At 38.2% G+C, this 22,584-nt stretch overlaps 2 protein-coding genes across 2 annotated transcripts; both read left to right on the top strand.

The window, feature by feature from the left end:
• Window positions 1–1,095: 1,095 nt before the first annotated feature.
• LOC136705981 (uncharacterized) lies at window positions 1,096–10,545 on the top strand. Its single transcript, XM_066679844.1, has 7 exons — window positions 1,096–1,223; window positions 2,351–2,408; window positions 5,775–6,167; window positions 6,263–6,382; window positions 7,202–7,252; window positions 8,175–8,231; window positions 8,360–10,545. The coding sequence occupies exons 2-7, from the start codon at window positions 2,357–2,359 to the stop codon at window positions 8,440–8,442; spliced, it is 756 nt and encodes a 251-aa protein (XP_066535941.1). The 5' UTR covers window positions 1,096–1,223; window positions 2,351–2,356; the 3' UTR covers window positions 8,443–10,545.
• Window positions 10,546–15,063: 4,518 nt separating this feature from the next.
• Window positions 15,064–22,554, top strand: tmem132a (transmembrane protein 132A). The gene is made up of 11 exons (XM_066678284.1): window positions 15,064–15,145; window positions 15,720–15,931; window positions 16,030–16,239; window positions 16,643–17,148; window positions 17,267–17,419; window positions 18,458–18,653; window positions 19,887–20,030; window positions 20,142–20,344; window positions 20,958–21,183; window positions 21,341–21,532; window positions 21,727–22,554. Exons 1-11 carry the CDS (start codon window positions 15,064–15,066, stop codon window positions 22,552–22,554), a joined length of 2,952 nt encoding a protein of 983 aa, XP_066534381.1.
• The last annotated feature ends 30 nt before the right edge of the window (window positions 22,555–22,584 follow it).

Genomic DNA, 22,584 nt, shown 5'->3' with positions numbered 1-22,584 from the left:
TGTACAATTAGCAACTGACACAATGTGACTTTTTAAACCAAATTATTTAAACCAGGTCTTAAATAGATTGTGAATAACAACTTATAATGGATTGTGGAAGTGATTGAACAAACATTGACATTGTCTAATATTAATATGCTAATATTAATAAAAATAACACTGCTATAATAAGTTAGTTGCTTTTATTTAATTAATAGTCATTTTCTGAAAAGATATACAGATTCCTACACGTTCCTTTGTTTAATATTAATATTATTTTTTAATTTCTTAAAATATTTGCACACTGTTACTGTATCTCTATAATTTTAAATATTATATATGTAAATATATATATATATATATTCAGCTGCATACTGGGAACACCCCACAAGCCCTGCCGTTTTGGAGATACGTCCATAAAGTTCATATTGTCCATAATATAATTTGGCCCTCGTCAAAGTGGCTCAGATACTTTAAGAACTTATCGTTAACTTGTTGCCTGATACATCCCATCCATCCCTTGACAGGTGCAACTGTACTGAGTTGTTATTCAAACCTGTCAGTGGTTTTAATCTTGTGGCTGATTGATGTATCAGATATTCAGATTAGCTCAGTACATTAAATAACCAGGTATTGTTAATTCACTCACACAGTTCAGAAAAAAGAAATGGGTCAAAGAGACCACCTGGGAAGATAAAATTACCCAGAGGGCTGATGGAGTGGGATTTGATCTCCATTTCATAATTTGATGTCCTTGCAGAATTATTAGCTTAAGCCAGCTCTGGGAATAAGGGTCTGACCCTATGTGCTTTCTGAAACATGCCGGTGTTGTGATCCGGTAAAAACCGTGTGGGTTTCTGTTCCAGGGTTTTGTACGAAATGGGTCGGAAAACTGAGGACCTGAATTTAAAAATCTATCCAGATAGAATTAGTCACTAGTTACTAAGTTACTTTAATCAGTCTCTCTCTCTCTCTCTCTCTGCTTTGTGCTTACACCCACTCAGCAGGGTTTTTGTTGAAGTTTAAGATTTTTTTTCTCTCTCCGTGTTCCTTTGATGTGAGGAAGCAGTGCAATGTGCACAGAGCAAATATAAGAGTGGCGGAGATGCACTGTGTGGAGGGAGAGATGTGATGGGGGAGGAGAAATTAAAAAAGGATAGTTTTTACTCCTCTGCCTATTTCCTTTCACTTCACTTGAGTTTTTCTCTTGTTCTGCACACTCGTCCACGTGTTTTTCTGTGAAGGTAAGAACGGGATCTGATGAGTTGGGCATCTCTTGGGGCCTGTCATAGTTTAAGGCCTGGGACTGGTCAGATTTAAACTTTGAACGGCTTTTAATGGTGGATTTTCTGGAGGGAGATTTGGACACAGTCCAGGGAAATGCTTCGTTTGGTTCCTGGCAGTCGGCTTATGGTCTTTCCGATTGGTTTTCCACTGACTTCCGTGTCTATTTAGAACTATTTAGGCCTCAGCCAAGGCCTAAAGAGACCTACGGTTTATTGACACTTCAACATTGTTTCTTAGCTGTGAAACTTTGATATTCCTGGGTCCGTATATTTGATGTTGTTTAAAACTTGGGCGGAAAACAGGCATCGGAATTGTTTGCCATCACGATAATCACATCAGTGATAATCATTACTGGTCTATGAAGGCTACGCTTAGATAATATCATGACCTCAGTTGACCCTTCAGCTGTAATTGATCAACGTTTTATACTTTTAAACCTAAGATTGGAGCTATTACTCACATTTAAGGAATGTGCACTGTTACAAACAATCTCAGATATGAAGATCAAGTTATCTGGTTGTCATCAGAGATCCACCCACTGTATATATGAGTACGATTGTATCTCTGCGTAAACAAATGTTTTTTATGCGATTCAATTTTCTTCTTCTAAAGAAATGGCGGATATATACTCACAAAAGTCAAAGGCTTTTGGAAATGAGATGTTTTAGGCTAACCCTTGGAAGCCTATATGGTCCAATAACATACTGGGCCCAAGCTTTCGGCTATTATTTTGGCTGTAACTTATCACAGTTGTCAATGTTTTTGCCAGTAAAATACTTTTAAAACATCACGCGTAGTACAAATATAAATATAAAGAAATGGTTGTTTCTGTTTAAAAAAGTAATGTAGTTCTGATTAGATAAAATGTTGTTGTAAATGCTGGGTTTTCTCAAGGTGTGGTTTGAAAATAGTTAAGCTAACAGACACATACACACATACACAAACATACATACACACATACAAACATGCATACTTACTCACACATACATTTTATATATATATATATATATATATATATATTAAACAGTGTTGGTATTGGAATAACCGAGTGTGTTAGAAATGTTGTTTTTTTGTATTCTCTTAGCTACTGATGGACCGTATTCTGCTGCTGTTGGTCCTGCCCAGTCTGCTACTCGCTAATGGTGAGTAGAACTTTTAAAACTGATTTAATGCTATATGTAAGTGGTTTCCAAACCTGGGTTCTCACACCGTATGAGGTCGCTTGATTTACAAATGTGGTCACTGAAATTGTTTTTATTGCTTTTACTAAATTACTAAACTGGTCGTTAGGTGCTTTGAATATTCCTTTGGTTGGTAGCTATTACTTTTGTAGGTTACGTATACTTATGTAACTGTTACACCATGTCTTTGTTTGTGTCTTTGTTTTTTGACAAAAACCGAAACTTGTAAATACCACCTGCCATTTACACTTTTAATATTTTAACCAACGGACAAATAGAAACATCCTGTTAAAATAAATTACACTGAATACATTTAAGCATGATCCTTGTTCTTTTTGAGATACAGTGTTAATTTGTAAATAAATTTTATATTTTTGCACAGAAGGTAAGCTTTAGGACAAATAAATGTAAAATATGAAACTGTCAAAAAATTACATTTGACAATGTGAATTGTACTTGTTGCAGCTGTGTATATATAATTGTTTATAATTTTCTTTTGATTTTAGAGATAATTAGGTACAAAAATCGAAGGCAAAATTTTTCTGTAGGCGCTTCATGCAAGTCTTTTGCATTAAAAACTGCAAATGGCTTCTTAGCGTCCCTGGATAATCATAACAACTATTTGTGATGTTAGCACAGAAATTTGGAAACCCCGGGTCTATATTCAATATCATGTCCCTAGGTTACTTGGCTGATGTAGATATTAATAAAGCGAAAGCATTAAAACAAAGAAATTCAAAACCTAAGATATTCTGAAAACTCACAGGGCCTCAGAACATTGCACCTCCGGATTCCATTAGTTTGCTAATGCAATGAAAGCATTTAGTGTAGGTCTGCAACAGCTAGATCTATGCTTCTGTCCCTAAGCAAAACAGGCTTTCATTGGCAAAGGCCTGGACTGAGTGCATTGTGATGGCTGCAATTATTACATTATTGGGACAATATTAAATTGTTGTTTTAATAAAAAGCAAATCACATTGTGTTCCCGTATGATCAGCTAAGCTAAACATGCCCTATATGCCTTTTAAAATACGAGGGTGACTTAAAAAAGGGCTGATTTGAGCATCATCATACAAACAAAACACTTTTTGCTTACTGTAAAACCTTTTTGTAAAGGTTTTAGTAAATTATTTTGTAAAAGAACATGATGAGCTAAATTATTTTAATGCAAGTGCACGAAGTCTCCAGATTGATAGACTCCCGCTCAATATATTTTTCAAGGAATATAATATCTGAAGGCGGGTTGGGAGGCAAAGGGTTTTCTTTGGGAGGCCAAATGCAATGTTAATGGTCAGGACCAGAAAATCAAAGCAGTATCCAAGTGTTTGGATTCACTTAATCAAATAACATGTTTTTGATTTAATACGATGTAAACTTAAACTTAAACTTAGATATAACATATTCTGTGGTAGCTGTTGTTGTAAGCGCAGAAAAAAATGACGTCCTGCCCAACCAAAATGGTCCAAATGACAAAGAATAAATCTTCTTATATTAATATAAATAGAAAAATCTGAAAGTTTTATCAATCTGTAGGAAAGTTATATTAGGTCTTTATAGGACATTGATATTTTTAAGATGTCACTTTAAATTATACAAAATGTGTTCTCTCGTTGAAGGTGGGTGGAGTTCCTGGTAAAAAAAAAAATCAAAGACAGTACTGTTCTTGTTCTTTGTTTGTAATTATATAATTCAAATCCTGTATGACACACTGCCACAAACTTATCACAAAACAACAGACTAGTGTGTTGTCTATAAGCAATTTTCTATGTTTTTTCAAAAGCTGCCTCTTGTTTGTTGTTGCTGCTTTTATAAAAACTCTGTTGTTTCTTTCCCTACCCTATACAATATATGCTAAGATATGAATAACTCTGGATGTTTAATGAACCGTAATTATTTATTAAATAGGTAGAGAAAATCTGGTGTTATTTGACCTGTATGACATCTGAGGCTGATTAGCCTTTTATTTCGTTACACATTAAGCTCTCTCACTCACACTCATCGCCATAAACCACTGACCCAGTCATGAGAGATCGTCTAATGCAGATTACTCGATACTCGATACTTCTGAGAATATGATTAAATGCTTCCTCAGCCCATAGTCTGTCCACATGAAAGTGATCATAAAGTTGGGTTTCCAAAATTAAAATAACCTCAGCTTTACAATTTAACATTGCATTGATTGTTTCAAAAAGAAAGTAAGAAATAAGAAGTAAGTGCTAAGTAAAAAGAATGTGCGGTTCATAAATGTATCGTCTTTTTATTTTAATTACTAATCCCCAATTGTAATTAAAGGTAAGTATAATGTAAATGAAAAAATGCACTTATTAAAAATTACACTTATCTCAGTTACACCTTTTCTGTTACTGTTTAGTCCAATTCTGTTCAAGATCCAAAGGAGTAACGTCTTATTTGCAGTAAATTTAATGGAAAAATCAAAAAGAATATTCTAGTATTTAGTTACATTTGTCACTATTCATTTGTACCTAAATATATTTTGCTATTGGTTGAAGTTGTCAGTGAATATTTGTCATAACTTTAATATATCCAGCGCTACAGTAAACACAGAAAGATAAAAAAGACAAAAACCTAGTCCTAGTGTAAACCATGAAAAGACCAAGGCTGCAGATCAGCATGAGAACAAAGCCACAGATATCGCAGATTGTCTTTTTCTCTCAGTGCCATGAAACACCTTTATAAAGACTTCTAATTACAAGGTCTATGCCTGCTCAGAGTCAGTTTCTTTTTTGTACAAAATGCTGTACTAAATATAGTGTTGATTAAATATTACACTCATATTAAGATTTTTACCAAAGTAATTAATGTATGATAGGCTTAAACCATAGATATTTTTGTACAAGCGCTTTAGCCTCACCCTGTTTGAACTGAATAAAATAGACTGAGGTGTTTAGATGAGGTGACTGATGAGTTCTTATATGCTGTATAATGCATATTGTATCTGTTTTACAGCATGTTAGAACACGCTTTAACCCTGCAGATAAAGCCCACTCCAAAAGCATTATGTAATAAATACTATATATAGTCACTGTGCGACAAAAAACTAGCCATAGTTAGCCATAGCTTACAAGTTTATCAAATATGCATATCCACTAATAGTAAAGCTTCAAAATGGACTTGGAATGTAATTTTCTTTTCACATTAACTTCCATTAAAGGTTTAAGTTGTTTTGTTTTTTCTCATCCAGGCAAGTCACTAGTTTGGGGATACCGTATTTTGCATTTAGGACAGCATTTCAATGATGATTTCAGTGCTAAACGATGCATAATTACTTCAGTTAATTAATTTATTTATTTCTGCTTTATGCCACAGGCTCAGCCACAGCAAATTTAACTGGAAATATAACTGAAAACTCCTTCAGCCCCAATGGATCAGCCCAATTTGACATTTTGTATACCACCAAAACCACCACTGGACCCATCATCATCACGCACCCCCCTGTACTCTATAGAGTGTTGGTGAAGTGGAAGAAAAGTAATCCATGTGAGGGCGAGCTCTACATCTCAGTCCGCTTCACAGAGTTACATCCCGTATGTCACGAAACTCTTATCCACAAAATGAAACTTGGCCCTGAGCTGTGTGAGGAGCGGAGATGTAAATTCGGCACATTTAAGCCTGGCAACATGATAGATGGTTATAACATGTCTCATATCAGTCTACCTGTGAAGCGCTGCCGTATAGCATCCATCGTGTGTAAGCCTGTGGGTGTGTATATTTATGAGATCTTTATACAGTAAAATAGAGTAGAATTACAGTGAATGCTTGTTTGCTGTAAGCACTAAACTCCTTCTCTTTTCTAGCAATGATTAACAATGAACTCTTGGCCTATAAAACCATCATGAGCTTGTTGTTGGTGCTTGTCCTAGCTGCTCTTCTCTTTCGATATTCAAGGCCGATATACAACGTTGTCCGCAAGAGATGTAAGTCAGAATTTTTTTTAAGAATAAAGTAGCAGTAGATGTTTTAATAGTACTGTATAAAGAAGAGTAGCACTACAGACTTATACAACTACATAGGCCATATGTTTCATTTCCTTGCTGTCCGATTACAAACATGTATCTACATTTTTGTCGGTTTTTAATTTACTACATAATTGTGTGAAAATTTGATGATGAAATAAACAATGGAAATACACTAGAATTACTGGGAATAAAATATTTTTACATTCACTTCCATTGAAAGTTAAGAAGTTTTTTTCCCTTTCCTGTAAACGTACTATTTTGGGAGATACATGTTTTGATTGGACAGCGACAATGCGTTAACAAATAACTCATTGTGGTTACAGAGTAATTTATAGGCGCTATTAAATAATTCGTACTAATATTATTTGAATAATGAATAATAAATAATAGGAATGGAATAATTTAGGATAGTTACTGAATAATTCACATTCTTTATTGAAATGATGGGAATTTTCAAGTGATTCATAGTAATTACAATATAATATTAAGTAGTTACTTAATAACGTATTGTAGTTGCTGAAAAATAAGCCAGTAGATTAAATACTGAACAACAAATCTGGACGTTTAAGATGTTTAAGCGGTTTATGGAATCATTTACACTAATCCTGAGAAGGTAAAAATTCAGCGTCGATTTATGTTAATATCCATACATCACATGCCATGTTGCATTTTTAATCTACAAAAGATGTCCATAATCAACTTTTCCTATTTAGTACATGTCTGGAGCATTAATATGTGCTGAATACCGTTAACATTCTTCCATTTTATTTATTTAAGTTTCAAAGCAGCAGGAGAATCGCTGGATTGGCCCAACACAAAGTCAGAGTGGTGAGTCATCTCTCTCTCTCTGTGTGTTTGTCTGTCTCTCTCTCACACACACTGACACAAACACACCTTTACACACACTCACATTTAAGGTTGTTTTTGTGCATAGTGAGCTAATTACACAGACATCCATTAATTTCTTACCATAAGTTTATTCACAAGACCCTGTGCCCTAACATTAACCCCGACTTAACCCTAACCATAACCTTAGCTTTTCCTTAACAAATGTTTTCATATTTACATTTTATTATTGACGCTGTGGGGACCAGCTCGAGGGAGGTCCCCTCAGTCCCCCGGGTTTGCAGTCAGGTGACGGCCCACAAAATGTGATATAAACGTATAATACAGACGCCCTCACATATACCACACACGTACAAACACACACGCGTGCACAATCTCATACATGCAAAAACGTGTTCACACACACACATTCACACAAACATGCACCCACACACAGACCTACAAACAAACCCGCACACAGGCACACACACACATGGTCCACACATTTATGACATATTTCTACTATCTTTAATAAAAGGATAACTGTCGCTGGGCTGTTACACTGTTAGCATCTGAAATCTTTATTGGATTTTCCAAATATTTTAATATTAAGTTATTTAATTGTACTTATAAGTTCATTTCCTCTGGAAACATCGATGTATTGTGTATTTAATTTCATTTAAGGTGCACAGTTGAACTTTAGTACCATGGATAATTTTAAATTAAAAGTAAATACATTATTACTAATTCAATAGCTGTTATTTTGAACAGCTGTCCTTTAGACTGTGTAATGGAAAAATACTGTGGTCAATGTACCAACACAAATGGTTCCATATCCATTAACCACCATTACAATTAACATAGCTGTTTCTTCTCCTGTAAAATTATGATTTAAGGTTTGATCCAATTGTGTTATTTGTTGCAGTGTCCTATCACAGAGGCCAGCTAAAGAATGACAATGCAAAGAGACACTCCTACCCTGGTGAGTATAAACACAACCAAACCTTTTACGCTTTTACAGCTTTGCTTACATCCCTTACTCAGCCACAGATCTATGAACACAGTTACACTCACAAGGTCTTTAATGCAGTTGGATACTTGTATCACCAGGTTTGGAGCGTCTTTCCGTGAACCCCAGCAGAGAGCCTTCGTCCAACAGGAACAGTGACTATGACTCTTACGGCTACAGCTAAACTTAGGTCTATGAAGGGGATGAAGGTGATGGAAAGGCAGAAGGCAGATTTTTCTGTATATTTGAAGGTTTTTTTCTCCCGTCCACATATGAACATCAGCTCTATGCTGTTGCATTCAGTGGAAATGAGGTGGGAAAATCAACACAGAACTAAAGTAATTGATATTGTTAGCTAGGAATTAGCTTCATGCTCAATCTCATTTGTGACTTAAAGGAATTGGCCAATGTTTTGATTTACTATTAGAGTGTCTAATGTAAAGCAGCAGATAAGCCTCGGAAAGCAAAGTAAATAATGTGGTTTATTTATTTATGTGTATGTTTGTTTCCTAAGAGATTAACACCAGAGAGTATCTCCTCACTCCTCACATCGCCACAGAGGAAGGTGATATAGCAGAAACAAAACATCACATTACTAGACACAATGACCTTGTTTCTACACACATTGTCCGTCTGTTATCCTGCATACTTTGTAGCACAGCTTTCACCCTGTTCTATAATGGCTTGGAGCAAAAATAATGCCCAGAATTTTAAAGCTGATTAATGGGATCGTTTTTGGCACTGCAGTCTCACTGACGTTTGTACAAGTGGATCAGTCACAGCAATGCTGCTGGAGTATTTAAAAACTGTGCCCACTCTATTACACACTCTTGTAGACAGAAAATCAGGGACACTAACTCATCTGTTGGTACCCTGTTTGTGTCACTGATGTGTTTAACAACTCCAGCAGCACTACACTCATAGCCATGCAACACACACTAACACACCACCGCGTCAATGTGACTGCAGTGCTGAGAATGGTCCACCATCCAAATAATACCTGTTCTCTGGTGGTCCACACCATTGAGTCAATGGGGGATAACAAAGTATGCAGAGTAACAGACTATAGCCTGTGGTTGTATAAACTGTAATTATATGGACGGTGGTGCTGATAAAAGGTCAGGGAGTGTAGAAACAAGGAGCTGTTTGAATGTTTTGGTTGATCTGTGCTTTTTTTTTTTTGAGGTCTGCAAATGGGCAAAAATGCACCAGCAAAAAAATCTTATTTTTACTTTAAAAACATTCTTCTTAAGTGATTGTCTTCACTGAAATTTTAAGCCCAGATTTATGATCACTGCTGCTTATATTGTTATTGGAAACAGGTTGTTTTCTGAACCATTGGGGTCCATAAGCAGCATCCAGCATCCCCAGTGAATGCAGCACAATAAACTATAAGTTACTATAAGTAATAAGGGAGGTCAGCTTTTTTAAACAGCTCCCTTGTGTGATTATAGTGGTTATAAGTATAAACTCTCTCAAATTCACACATTAACAGGAGAACAAATAATCTTTAATCTTTAAACTTTTTAAAGTAATTTCTACTGCTATATCTATATCTGAAACCCCCACAGCTCTGTATTTATAGGCAATGTCTACAATTGTAGGGAAACTCTTTGGTAATCTCTCTGTTTAATTTTATGTTCAGTTCTCCACATCTTTAAGCTGGAATGGTATGTTTGAGGGAGAAAAAACACTGTTTGTACATTGCTGATATTTAACTTGTCTGTAATTGTTTATTCATCATTTGAATTACCACAGAAACTCATTTGTTACTCAAGCTTTTTAGTTTTGTCGCATTTTCGGTCTGTGTTTACCTTCATGTAGATCGCTCTCCCGAATTTAGAGTAAGTTCCATCTACAGCAAAAATAAGTCACTATTACCCACCTCTGAAGCAGGAACAGAGCAACATCTTCGTCTCAGTTCCTGCTTTTCAACATTTGGAGATCCTTAAAAACCTCTAGAAGCTATTCCTCCGTCTTATGCAGCGGGGAAAAAGCCTAGCATAACCGACTGAGACACTTTGTTTTTTTATAACCATTTACAGACACTGGGAATTTGTAAACATTAGACACATCTCAAGCAAACAAACAGACTGAAAAGCAAGCAAATAGTGAAGAAACATCCTGAGAATTTTAAAATAAGTGTTTTTTGATTAAAATTGTGAAGGGCGCCTTTGTTCTCAGGCCCTAAAACAAGAAACCGCCCTGTGTGGGAATGCTTATTTTTAAATTCATGCTTCTGTTTATAATATTTCATATGTTACAGCCTCTAGATGAAGTATTTTTATGTCACTTTCCTTAAATAAAAAAAAGTTTGCTGAATTATTCCAGTGTTGGAGCTTAACTGCAGGTGAATGATGTGGGAGTGAGAGAGCAGGTGATGGTGGGAGTCTGGCAGAGGGGGATATGATGTGAATTTGATGTAAATATGATATGAATGCACGGCTCTGCAGCACCGTGGTTTCCTGTCGCGTTGGGACTCTCTTCCTGTTTCTGTTATTTCTGTCGTTCAAGCACTGCACTGCCCTAAAAATACAGCAGTGTGTCTGCATGTGTTTGTCTGTGTATTTATTTTCATATGATTTAGGGTGTTTCTGAATATCTCGCTTTGTATGGGAATTATATCAGACTTCCTATATAATGACATACACCTTTTTCTACAGCTCTATTAGAAATTAAATAATATCCATACATGACCTACAAACTCATGGAAGAAGTCATGGAATATTTAGGGCCGATATAGCAACTAAAAATAGGATGTCTTTGGGACGTCATTCTTTAAAGCTGCAAGGATGTTCATTAATTTTATAAAATGATCCATTTCTCAGTGTCACCAATAAATGAATAAATAAAATAAACAACAACTATTTGTTTAACTGAATAGATTTATCATGTTTTTTTCAGTATTGACTCCCATTTGTTTTTGGGGACTACTTCAGGGACATTATTTAATGGCAATGGTTTTGAGAACACCAGCAGCCTCTGTTTCATTTGCATTTTATTTTCCCTTTTCTCAGTAACGGTTTCTTGGCAGCTCCACATACTTTCAGACCGGTAGTGTTGAATTGTCTTCTCTCAGTGTAAGGAACCTGTTGGACCAATGGAAATCTGATGAGGACAATTTTGCTGGTCTACTCATGGTTGTTAGGAGTTCCATTTTCTTTCTTTAACTATTGAAAACTGGTTTTGGAACCTCCTGTTGTCCTCAGACTCCGGTTTTCCTCAGACTTTCCCCAAGTGGATTATCTTAGAGTTAATCTTCTCAGAAATGTTGCCTGAAAAATGAATAGCATATACTTCTTTTTTTGGGACCGGAAATTAAATAAATGTCTTTGACCTTTGACTTGTAAACCATGCTGTAACAGTACTGTACTCTATCTCTCTCTCTTTCCCTCTCATTATTCGGTCTCTCTCATCATTCCTTCTATCATTCTCTCGCTCTTTCTCTCTTTCATTCTCTTTCTCTCTCTCGCTCTTTCTCTCTCTCTCTCTCTAGCCCCCCCTCTTTATTCTCTCTCGCTCTTTCTCTCTCTCTCTCGCCTTGCTCTCTCACTTTCTCTCTCTCTCTCTCTCTCTTTCATCATGTTGTGGGGACCATATCCTATTTACCCACTGTGGGGAAAATCTCTTTTTTGTGGGACCACAACACAATCTAGTCCTGACCACATAAATCATTATATTTTAAAGTGTAAATGTGTTAACGTTGGTGTAAGGTTAGGGTGAGGGTGAGAGTAAATTTAAGGTTTAGGTTTAGGCTGGTAGCAGTCATGATAAGGGTTAAATCTCTGCAAAATTACTGGAATCTATGTAAGGTTCTCACAGTCCACAAAGACAAATTTGTGTAATTTTCTGTGAGAGACAAAGAGAGGGTGGGGGCTGATGGACAAGTGCAGTGTTGTTCTCGTCCTCAGGTCAGAGAAGAGGATTAACTGTAGTTTGAATGAGGTTCCAGCAGAGAACAATGACAGCTGACAACAGATTACATGTCCAGATTAGCACAGCGAGAGAGAGAAAATTCCTCCATCATCCAGCTACATCAGCCTCCCCCAGCAAAGTGATATTTCATCCGGGTCTGATATTGCTGTTATAAAACATACAGCATAACATCTACACCAAACCTTCAGAATCTCACAAATGTTGTAAATGCACAATAAAAATAATTGTTTAAATTATTTACTTCATAGAATGTTATATATATATATATATAAATTTTTTTTTTTTTTTTTTCACTCATTCATTCATTATCTGTAACCGCTTATCCAATTCAGGGTCACGGTGGGTCCAGAGCCTACCTGAAATCATTGGGCACAAGGCGGGAATACACCCTGGAGGGGGCGCCAGTCCTTCACAGGGCAACACAGACACACTCACGGACACTTTTTGAGTCGCCAATCCACCTGCATCGTGTGTTTTTGGACTGTGGGAGGAAACCGGAGCACCCGAAGGAAATCCACGCGGACACTGGGAGAACACACCAACTCCTCACAGACAGTCACCCGGAGCGGGAATCGAACCCACAACCTCCAGGCCCCTGGAGCTGTGTGACACTACCTGCTGCGCCACCGTGCCGCCTATATATATATACTACTGTTAGGTTTAAAATGTAGATATATTAATTTCCAATTGTATATACAATTTATTCCATTCCAAGTTTGTATGCACTTCCTTATGATCAGTGAAGTCATCTCCTTTATGGTGCAAGCATTGTGCACACAGATGTTCAGCTGTGCACACAGCTTGTAAAATCTCTACAGAAAAGCATAAAATAAAAACAGGATGTTCTACATCAACTGCACCTAAATCTAATCTCACTATGCTCAATGCAAAATGTGGGCTAGAGGAGTATAAATCCCTCAAGCATTTAACTGTTTTCTGGAGTGACTGAACTAATTGTCCCACACCGGTACCACTGCTACTTCACTAATGCATTTAAATCAGAACACAACAGCAATGTTGTAACACAGAGTAAAGCCAAGGTTCATTCTACATGTGACATCTTAAGAACATCTTAAGGATTTGAGGTTTGAGCTATATTTCAAGATAGAAATAAGGTGGGGATATATGTTGTAGAAGTGTGTGTGGTTGTGGTGGCGGTGGTCGTGTGTGTGGTTTGATTGTAATATTAGTGTTGGGATGCTTTGTGCAATTTAATGCTATAGGTTTATGTTAAGCTCTTTGTGCCCAAGGCATTGTCTCTAAGCCCCTTCTGCTATTACAACTATCATTGTGTCAGAGAATATCTGATAAAACACAGACTTAATGGAATATTCTGACTTCCCCAGACACACATACACACACACATTCCTATTCTTTAATTTTTAGCTTTATTTAAGCCTTCACTGTATAATTCCTATCATGCTGACTTTTGTTTAGTGGACAAAGAAGGAGAAACTAACTTGTTGGGGAGGAGTTTTGTGTGTTCTTCCTGTGTCTGAGTGGGTTTTCTCCAGGGGTTCTGGTTTCCTTCTACAGTGCAAAAATACGTTAGTACACCTACTTTATTTATTGTGCTTGAGTGTCCACAGGTGTGAGTGGCTGACTGTGTGATGACCTGTGATTGACTTAATCCTGGACATATCATGCAAAACTCACTTTTGGCATGCTTTTCTATTTCCACTTTGGTCTCTACTGCTTCTTTAAACATTCCAAGCTCAAAAACAAACAAACAAAAAAGCATCTGTCCATTTTCTGTGAGTCAGTTAAAGGATTTTGGTGTCAGGAATCATATGCTTCTACGAGCCATTTGGAAGGCTCCCTTATTGTGACATCACAATAAGAAAATTTGCATAGCACCACCCTGACACCAGCCCTCATCTGTTTAAACATGGAATGGGTGGGACATGGCCAGCAACAGCTTATTTGCATAAAAGTGAAAGGGACTGAAACTGACAAGAATAGAGCTGGCAAGATCTCTTTATCTGAGAGTGATTTTGTTCAAAGTACTTCATGAACATATTTTGTATAATCCATAGACCTATTCTAACTTGTTCAAAAAGAGGTATAACCTCTTCCATTAAAATCATATCCAATGATTGGATCCAAGAATGAAGCTGATATAAAAAGATGAATGGATGAATTATTTAATTAATTAACAAATGAATAACTATATTTCATTGTATAATTGATTTTAATAATCCAGTGTAAACATTAGATATTATGTTTGTTAAAATTCTTTTAATATACTATTGACCTTCAAATTGTGATGAGCAAACCTAGGCTCTAGACTAGAATACGTATTATCAGTCTAAAGAGTGACCATTTTCTTGGATAGATTAAAAATAAATAAAAAAACAAGAAAAGGAGATGAGAGTAGGAGGGGAGGGAGGACAGCGAATAAGAGTGATGGAAAGAGAGAGAGAGGATTATTTACCATTTTAAATGAATAAATCCGTATTGTGCAAAGCTGGCATAGCAACTAAAAAGGGTGAGACAGGGAGAGAGAGACAGAGAGAGTGATGAGACAGCATCCAACTAACAAAAGCTATGAATGAAAGGAACAGAACAACGCTACGTATTTACAAGGGAAATGACAAAATCTTTTAGATATTAAGTGAGTGAAGATGAGCACATATTAAATGATGAAAACCTCATAAAGAAGAAACCAGACTTGGCAGACTACAAAACAGAGGTAAGCAGACTTAGGAATTCCTTACATATAAAGCCTTAAACTTGTAAAATCTTGGTAATGTTACCTTATTTTCTGTCATTATTGTAAGCAAAATCTTACAGGAACATGGATCTTGTAAAGCATTGGTATGAATGAAGCAACAATGTGCTAATCGTTGTTTTTTTCAGAGATGAAGTCATGGGAGTGAAGGATCTCTTAGGAGTGAGATGTAGCTCTTTCACTATGAAACTGATAATCCTCTGCTGGTGTGTGGTGCTCTGTAAGTTTAACCCGTTTTAATCTCGTTTTTTGCTGTAGTGATTTATCTTCTTTGGATGGTCTGGAGATGCTTGATAAATTCCTGAACCGTTAGTACATTTTAAGACATTTCTTTTTGTATTCATGACGTATTGAATCCAGAATTTAAACCTGGGGGTGTAATGACAGCTTTCAGGTATTAGGAGTGAGCCAAAAGTGTACCCACTTTTAAAAAGGGACTCATCGGTCCACTCTAGTGCTGTCCTTCTATGTGGTAAGGGGGCCAAGAAAATTGGGGATGTGTGCCAGACCTGGGCCAGAATAGTTTGGATACTGGTTACTAGTATTTCACTGTAGGCCTCTTGTTAGAAAAGTACTTCTCTGAAACAATAACCAGATATGTAAAAATATGAAGTATTCCAAAACAAACTCTGATTGATGATGTCACATGTTACATGATCTAGTACTCAGTTGAACTACCAGATTCAGACTGGACTTTGCTCTTCTATTGTGTTTTATAGCCTTTTATAGTTTCTTACTTGCCCTAAGGTGCTTCATGTGATTCTTCCTATTTTTTCCATTACCTTGAACTCAAGCCCATGCCCAGCTTTCATCCCTCTCTCTCCCAGCCCGAATCACAGTCTCTCCTCCATGGCACTCTCTCCCTCTCTCTCAGGCTGACCTGGGCCTTCTCTTCACCAACTCTAGCCCCTTCTCCTTCACTCAGTCCCTACTACTCATACATCCTCTAGGAGCTTCCTCCAAACCAGGCCTGAGGGCTGCATTTGGGCCTTATTCTGTCACTCAGGTATATCATAATCTCTGCTAATGTAAACATTTGTATCTTTATTCTGTCTAATTCAGCTGACCATACATCAAATACTGTAACATGTGTTCCTCCTCCAGCTTGTTTCTGAACCCATTGTCCCTCTCTCTGCTCCACTTGTTGCCTACCTACTCTCTAAATCGGTGGTTCGGGAGTGGGAGTCTGAGCGAGGAGAGAGATTAAAAATCAGAGTGTTGTTTCACATGAGAGGTGACGCAAACAGGGGAACATGTGTGACTCTTCATGCTTTCAAGCAGACTGAGGAACAGAAAGCATCTTGCATCACCCAGGTACTGCCAAAGTTCCACCCTTTTCCGATCCACAAACCTGTTTCAACACATTTATGCTAATCCCTGGTTATTTACTTAGCCTCAGGGATTCATTTCTTGAAAATCTGGAGGCATCCACTTTGTCCTAATAACCAGAAATTGTTTATTATTATGTAGACCTATACCAATATAGTCCACTAGGAGGCTCCATGCCAGTACAGATTTATGACTTGTTGGCCAACAAGCAAGAAGTCAGAGAAGCACACTACAAGTCAATTTAGACATCAAAAAGTTAAAAAAACATGAGCCAGCAAAACTGCAGTCACAGAAATGGTTTTGTGTGGAGGGGATGGATTGTGATTGATGGTTGCCTTGCCAGTTCCCATTTGTTTATTTTGCTCTATTGCTATCTCTCCACTTAAAGCCCCCACTTGGACTCTGCGTGGTCACTATGACTTTTTCCAAGGACTGGTTTGAGCCTGACCAGATTGTTCATCAACACCAGGGCAGCCAAACCTTCAGGCAACGTCACCCCCACAGAGTCCGAGCTCGCAACCACAGCCGACGGCAGCAAACAGCAGCCCTCAAGGCCAAACCTGGGACCTTTACTGAAATGATCCAACTCTATTTCTCCTCTTTTGGCACTGTTTCCAACCTTAAGATATTGCCACCTAAATGTGTGGAGGACAAAGTGCAGCAGTTGCAGAGAAAGCTGTATTACATTGGACCTGTGACTCTTGAGGACAAGACATTGAAAAATAACAAGACCATACATGGATTTTCATGTTTGGATGAACTTAAACATGAGCATCTATGGCTGGATTCAAATGTTCTTATTCGCTATAACAAGGGGCCTGTACGTGCTGGGAGACCTGTTGGAATGTCAGTAAATCTAAGGTCGAATTTTAGTGGGGAATATATTATTGTAAGGTATGGTAGACTTTTTCTAAATATGCATTATTTGTAGTTTGTAAATTCATGGTCAGCCCAGTGACAATGTCTTTTCTCTATTTTTTTCTTCCTTGGTTTTTTTATATGTTTTGCTCAGGTTTAAAGTGAAGAAAGGATTGTTGTCACTGCAAACCCAACCTACAGTTAACTCTGACATGTGGACTGTTAAAGTGGAAAGAACTTCAGGCTCCAAACATGAAACAATTTCTCTAATCTGTCGCAGAACTAGTAATGCTCTGGACACACATGGGTAAGATGAAAAACTTCTGTCCGAAATCAGTGTAACTTTAAAAAATGCATAATGACATTACATTGAGCATGTAGTGAAAAGTCCGAATAACACAATTTTCCATAAAGAGCTGAAACTTCTCTTAAACATTCATTTCATTCATTATCTGTAACCACTTATCCAGTTCAGGGTTGCAGTGGGTCCAGAGCCTACCTGGAATCTTTGGGCACAAGGCAGGAATATACCCTGGAGGGGGCGCCAGTCCTTCACAGGGCAACACAGACAAATTCACTCACACCTACGGACACTTTTGAGTCGCCAATCCACCTACCAACGTGTGTTTTAGGACTGTGGGAGGAAACCGGAGCACCCGAAGGAAACCCACGCGGACACGGGGAGAACGCACCAACTCCTCACAGACAGTCACCTGGAGTGGGAATCGACCCCACCACCTCCAGGTCCCTGGAGCTGTGTGACTGGCCCTAGCTTAAAGTTAGGGTGACCAAGCGTCCTCTTTTACCCGGACATGTCCTCTTTTTAGACTTAAAAAAATGTCCGGGCGGATCTCACAAACGTCCGGGATTTTGTTTTTCTAGAGCTTACATAGAACTTCGAGAAGTTTCGTTCACAAACTAGTCCCGCCCTCCCCTACTCCGATTGGTTCGCTTGAGTGAGAAGGGGGCGTGCTGAAGTAGCCTAAAATCTTCTGATTGGAAGGTCTGACTGTACAGCTACCGTTATTGGTCGATAACCTTCTCTGTAAACATTTAATTGGTCAGTCTGCACGTCAGTAGTCCTTGTTTACGTCAGGCAAAGCTCATGTACCTACCCTCACCTCGAGCAGTTATGCCGAAACGTAAATGTAAGTTCATGCGATTGATATTAGCTAACACTAATGTGTTAATTCACTGTTGCTGTGCCTAAGATCACAGTATTTTGTAGTTACATTCTGTGTTTTCTGTGTTCAATATAAAACAGTAATGTAGTTTAAGTGAAAACAACAGGCAAGTAAGCACCTCTCATTCATTTATACATGCTCTCCTTCATTCCCTCATTCAGCACTGCAGCTCTGCGACAGGTGGCCTGTGTTTCAGTGGAAGGCTTACGCAGGAGTTTTGGAGTTGCAATGACAGTTGCAGCAAGCTGGTGGGTGGAGTACTCCATGCACAGTAGCGTGGTGTCGCCAAATGGAGCAGTGATAAGCTTCCTCTCCTTCACAGACAGAGAAATAGTAGGCATCGCTCCTATCACAGAGGTGAGCCTACTGCACACTACTGTAAAAAGGCTTTTGTTTATTCCTTTATAGCTACAATAAAAAACAGCATTCAGCAACAGGATTTCATTTTGTGCATAGTACAATTTAAATAAGAAGAAACTATGAAAATAGTTCTTATTTTAACAATGGCTTCAGCACAAGTACATTCTCTGAGTCAAGTGGACGCTCAAAGTTTGCCCAAACAACAGACATAATGAATGAATGAAGTCCAGAGAACTTGTTTTCTCTGAAACCCAAGCAAAGAATAGACAGTCCAATATTTATCATAAAATTAGACCAATATTCAATGACAAACGTTTGCTCAACTTTAAACAAACAGCATTTATCAGCAGTAACTAAGAGTTCAGTAGGGGGTCCTGGACTTACGACGTTGATCCGTTCCTACGTCGCGTCGTAAACCGATTTTCGATGTAAGTCGGAACATACGTACATACTGCACGTAAATAACATAGTGTACGCACTTATCCTATCCTCACACCTATCCTCCTCGGTCCCGAGCCGCGTAACCGTGTATTCTTCCGCCGCGCACACCACACACGAAGTTCGCGTTACGACGTTTACGATGCAAAACCACTTAAGTCGAAACAAGGCTTTATACAGTAAATGGGAGATGTGTCGTAACCACGAAACATCGTAACTCGGGACTGACGTAACCCGAGGACCTCCTGTATATATTTATGATCAAAAAGCAAGACCAGTTATTTGTTGCATACATAATCACAAAATGACTGTTTCTGATTCTAAACTATTAGAACAACAAACTATTGTAAGCTCCTGATTCTTCGCTCACCTCACTGTTATTACACCGGTACAGTTCTACTTGATCTGTCTGCTACAGCCAAAATACGTTCTCTGAATATGAAGCTTAAGTGAAGTTTTAAGGTGCCCATGCACAGTTAATGTGGCTGTACACAGCTATATGGAGTTTTATAAACACACTAACGCCAAAAATCTCCTCGCCACTTCCCGTTACAATACTTACGTTAAATAATATAAACTGAGTAGTCCTCCTCGCACTGTGTTCCTTCTCGTGCATGAGTGTTTCAGCATTTGGAGTCAGTCAGTCAGTAAGTGAAAATGCCTCTTCTAGGCCGGGCCAGGTAGGCGGTCTAGCAAAACAAAAATGTTTTAAAAACAAACTGGAAAAATAATTAATATGCATATTCACTTCAGCCATTCACTTCTCACTGTTTATATTTATTGTTTTAACAGAGCAACACAATAATCAACACAGCCATTTTGACAAGCCAACCCGTTTCCCTCCCTGTCATAGTGCTGGGGGTGGGGCATGATGGGAAAGTATCAGATATTACTGCAGCAGTAAAGTGTCAGTCAATCAATGAAGATATTGTGAAGGTAAGCAGATTTCAGCAGAATTGCAGTGTTAATTGGGTAGGTGTGCCCCATCAAATACATGACTCTGCTCATCATCCTAATTACATGCAGATGCTGGTTTTCTTGTTGCAGGTGTCAACAGATTGCTCTGCTCTGTTTGTTGATGGGAGTGAATCTGGTACTGGCAGCATCTGTGTTGAAGTGGAGTTTTCTTTGGGGACACTCAGAGGCTCTTTATGTTTGACTGTGTGGGCTCCAGTGGTTCCTCTCCGTATCACTCTCTCTGATTCTGTCCTGAGCCCCATCAGCGGCTGGAGTTACTACACAGACAGCGGGTATGTCCTTGCTCTTTGTGCTCACATGTGATGACCGTGATGAAACAGTTATATAAGATGAGAGATGCTTTTTTGAAAGTTGTTGTTTAAGGGAATTAGGTTAAATTGTATTGAAATAAGAATATACTTGTCCTTTATTTTCAACATATTACTTATTACATAAGTACAGGCAATGATTATGGAGAACAATGGGTTAAATCTTTAAAAGGATTAGAAAATATAATTCCGTATTTTCTCACATTTCCAGAGGAACAACCTCTCAACTTTTAGTTGCAATGCTAGACATAATGAGGGTAATGCACACTTACAGACCCATATTTTTCACTGCAGTGAACCACATGAAAGTCAGCTTCAAAGCACTAAGGTATGCAAACAGACTAATCATAAGATCACATCAATATAAAACATGTTTTTACCAGAACTATTAATATAGCAAGTGGCAGATAGGATCACCACGAAACTTTAAACTCGATTGTCTGCATTCTTCTTGAAAAACAAAAGACAAAAAGACGTGTCTCCAGTGTACATTATGCCTATGGTGTAACTTTTGAGAAAGGGATTCACTGAGATTCCTAGACTTTTATAACCATTCTTCCTCTGTTTTCCCTCTCAGATGCAGTCCAGTCTATCAAAGGTCCACCATACAGATTCTCGCTCAATTTAGTGCTCAAGCAGCAAGTCCAGGCGGCCAGCCGTCTTACATGCTTGGATCACCTGATTGGTTTGTAGATGTAACAAACCTGGTTCGCGATTGGCTGAGGATAGATAACCCGCGTGTTGCTGCTCTTGATAAGCAAAACCATCTAATAGGATTGGAGCCTGGTTTTACTACACTACAAGTTAGTATTTCAAAATAATTAATATAAAATAATTTTTTTTTCCCATTAGAAATGAACTGAATTAATAGTTTGCATTCCACATTGACTTTTTTCTGATGCATGAAGCGTGATAAATATGTAGTTACATAAGAAAATTTCTTTTTACCCCTTTCCTCAGGTGAAATCCAATCAGTGGGATGGTGTGCTTGGTAGTGCTGATGTCTTTGTGACCTCTGAACTGGTGGAGCCTGGGGACCTCACTGTGCAGTTAGTGGGTGGGCTTGGTCTGTCAATCCATCCAAGTCCATCTCATACTTCTGTATTCACAGCAACAGTGACTTCCCACAACACACTTTATAATCATGGGCAGGTGAGCAATCCTGATAGTAGTCCTGCTAATAAAATGTCTTGTAAACTACTTTATACTCACTGCTGGTAATGATCTATTATAGAGGGAATAAAAGGTTTTCAACCTATACCTTAAAATAACTCATTACAAAAGTGTGAAAGCAATATGTAAGACTCTTCCTTAACAATTTCTCTTCTCTTTGACTGGACTTTTAGGAAGCGTCTGTCAGTGTTTGGCTCCAGTTTGCTGATGATACGGCCATACCTGTCTCTGCATTCAGTGGGGTCCCATATACTCTCCGACTGTCTTCACTGGCTGAATCTGTGGTGGTTGTAACACCAGCTCCATCACAGCGTGTTTTGGCACAAGGCGATGGTGGAGGGCCTCTTGTGAAAGCAGAGCTCTTGGTCTCCACCTGTGAGTTTGAGTCTAACTACATAGAAATTAATGGACTTGGAAAGGGAGGTGGGACTCAAAGATTGGCTAAAGGTTCGGGTTGGATAAGGGTTAATCTAGACGCAGACATCTGGCCTCTGGGGAGTGAAGATGCTGATTTTGATTTGATTGATGCATCGGATATGCTTGTGGAGTCAGACAAGGACATTTACGGCATTTCTGAAGAGGATCGTACAACGCTGAACTCTACTAATGACTATGACGACAATGCTGGCAATGACATGATAGCCAGGAATGATTTGGAGAGGGCGGTACTGACCCCCAACCATGAGGAAAGTGGTGTTTATTTTTCCCCTGGAGTAGAGAAAGAGAGTTCAAATGACAAAAAACCCAGTCGAGAGCTGGAAGTCGGAGTTGGAGCTGTTCTCTCTCTCCTCTGTCTCTCCTCCCTCCTGTTTCTTGTCAACTGTCTGCCTTGTGCTTTGAGGGGTCATAACCAGAGGAAAAATGAGCAGAAAATAAACGAAGAAATAGACTGCTCTGATGATCATGAAGAAGAAGAAGAAAAGGATGTACAGATCAGACACAAAGAGACAATGAGAGCAGATGAGCGTGGAGAGATTAACTATCTCAAGTCACAAGTTTGACACTTTGAAGACAAACCTAAACCTTCAGTC

The sequence above is a fragment of the Hoplias malabaricus genome, chromosome 8 (genome assembly GCF_029633855.1).
Source record: "Hoplias malabaricus isolate fHopMal1 chromosome 8, fHopMal1.hap1, whole genome shotgun sequence".
NCBI classification, from domain to species: domain Eukaryota; kingdom Metazoa; phylum Chordata; class Actinopteri; order Characiformes; family Erythrinidae; genus Hoplias; species Hoplias malabaricus.
This window is presented reverse-complemented; position numbering and strand designations above follow the sequence as displayed.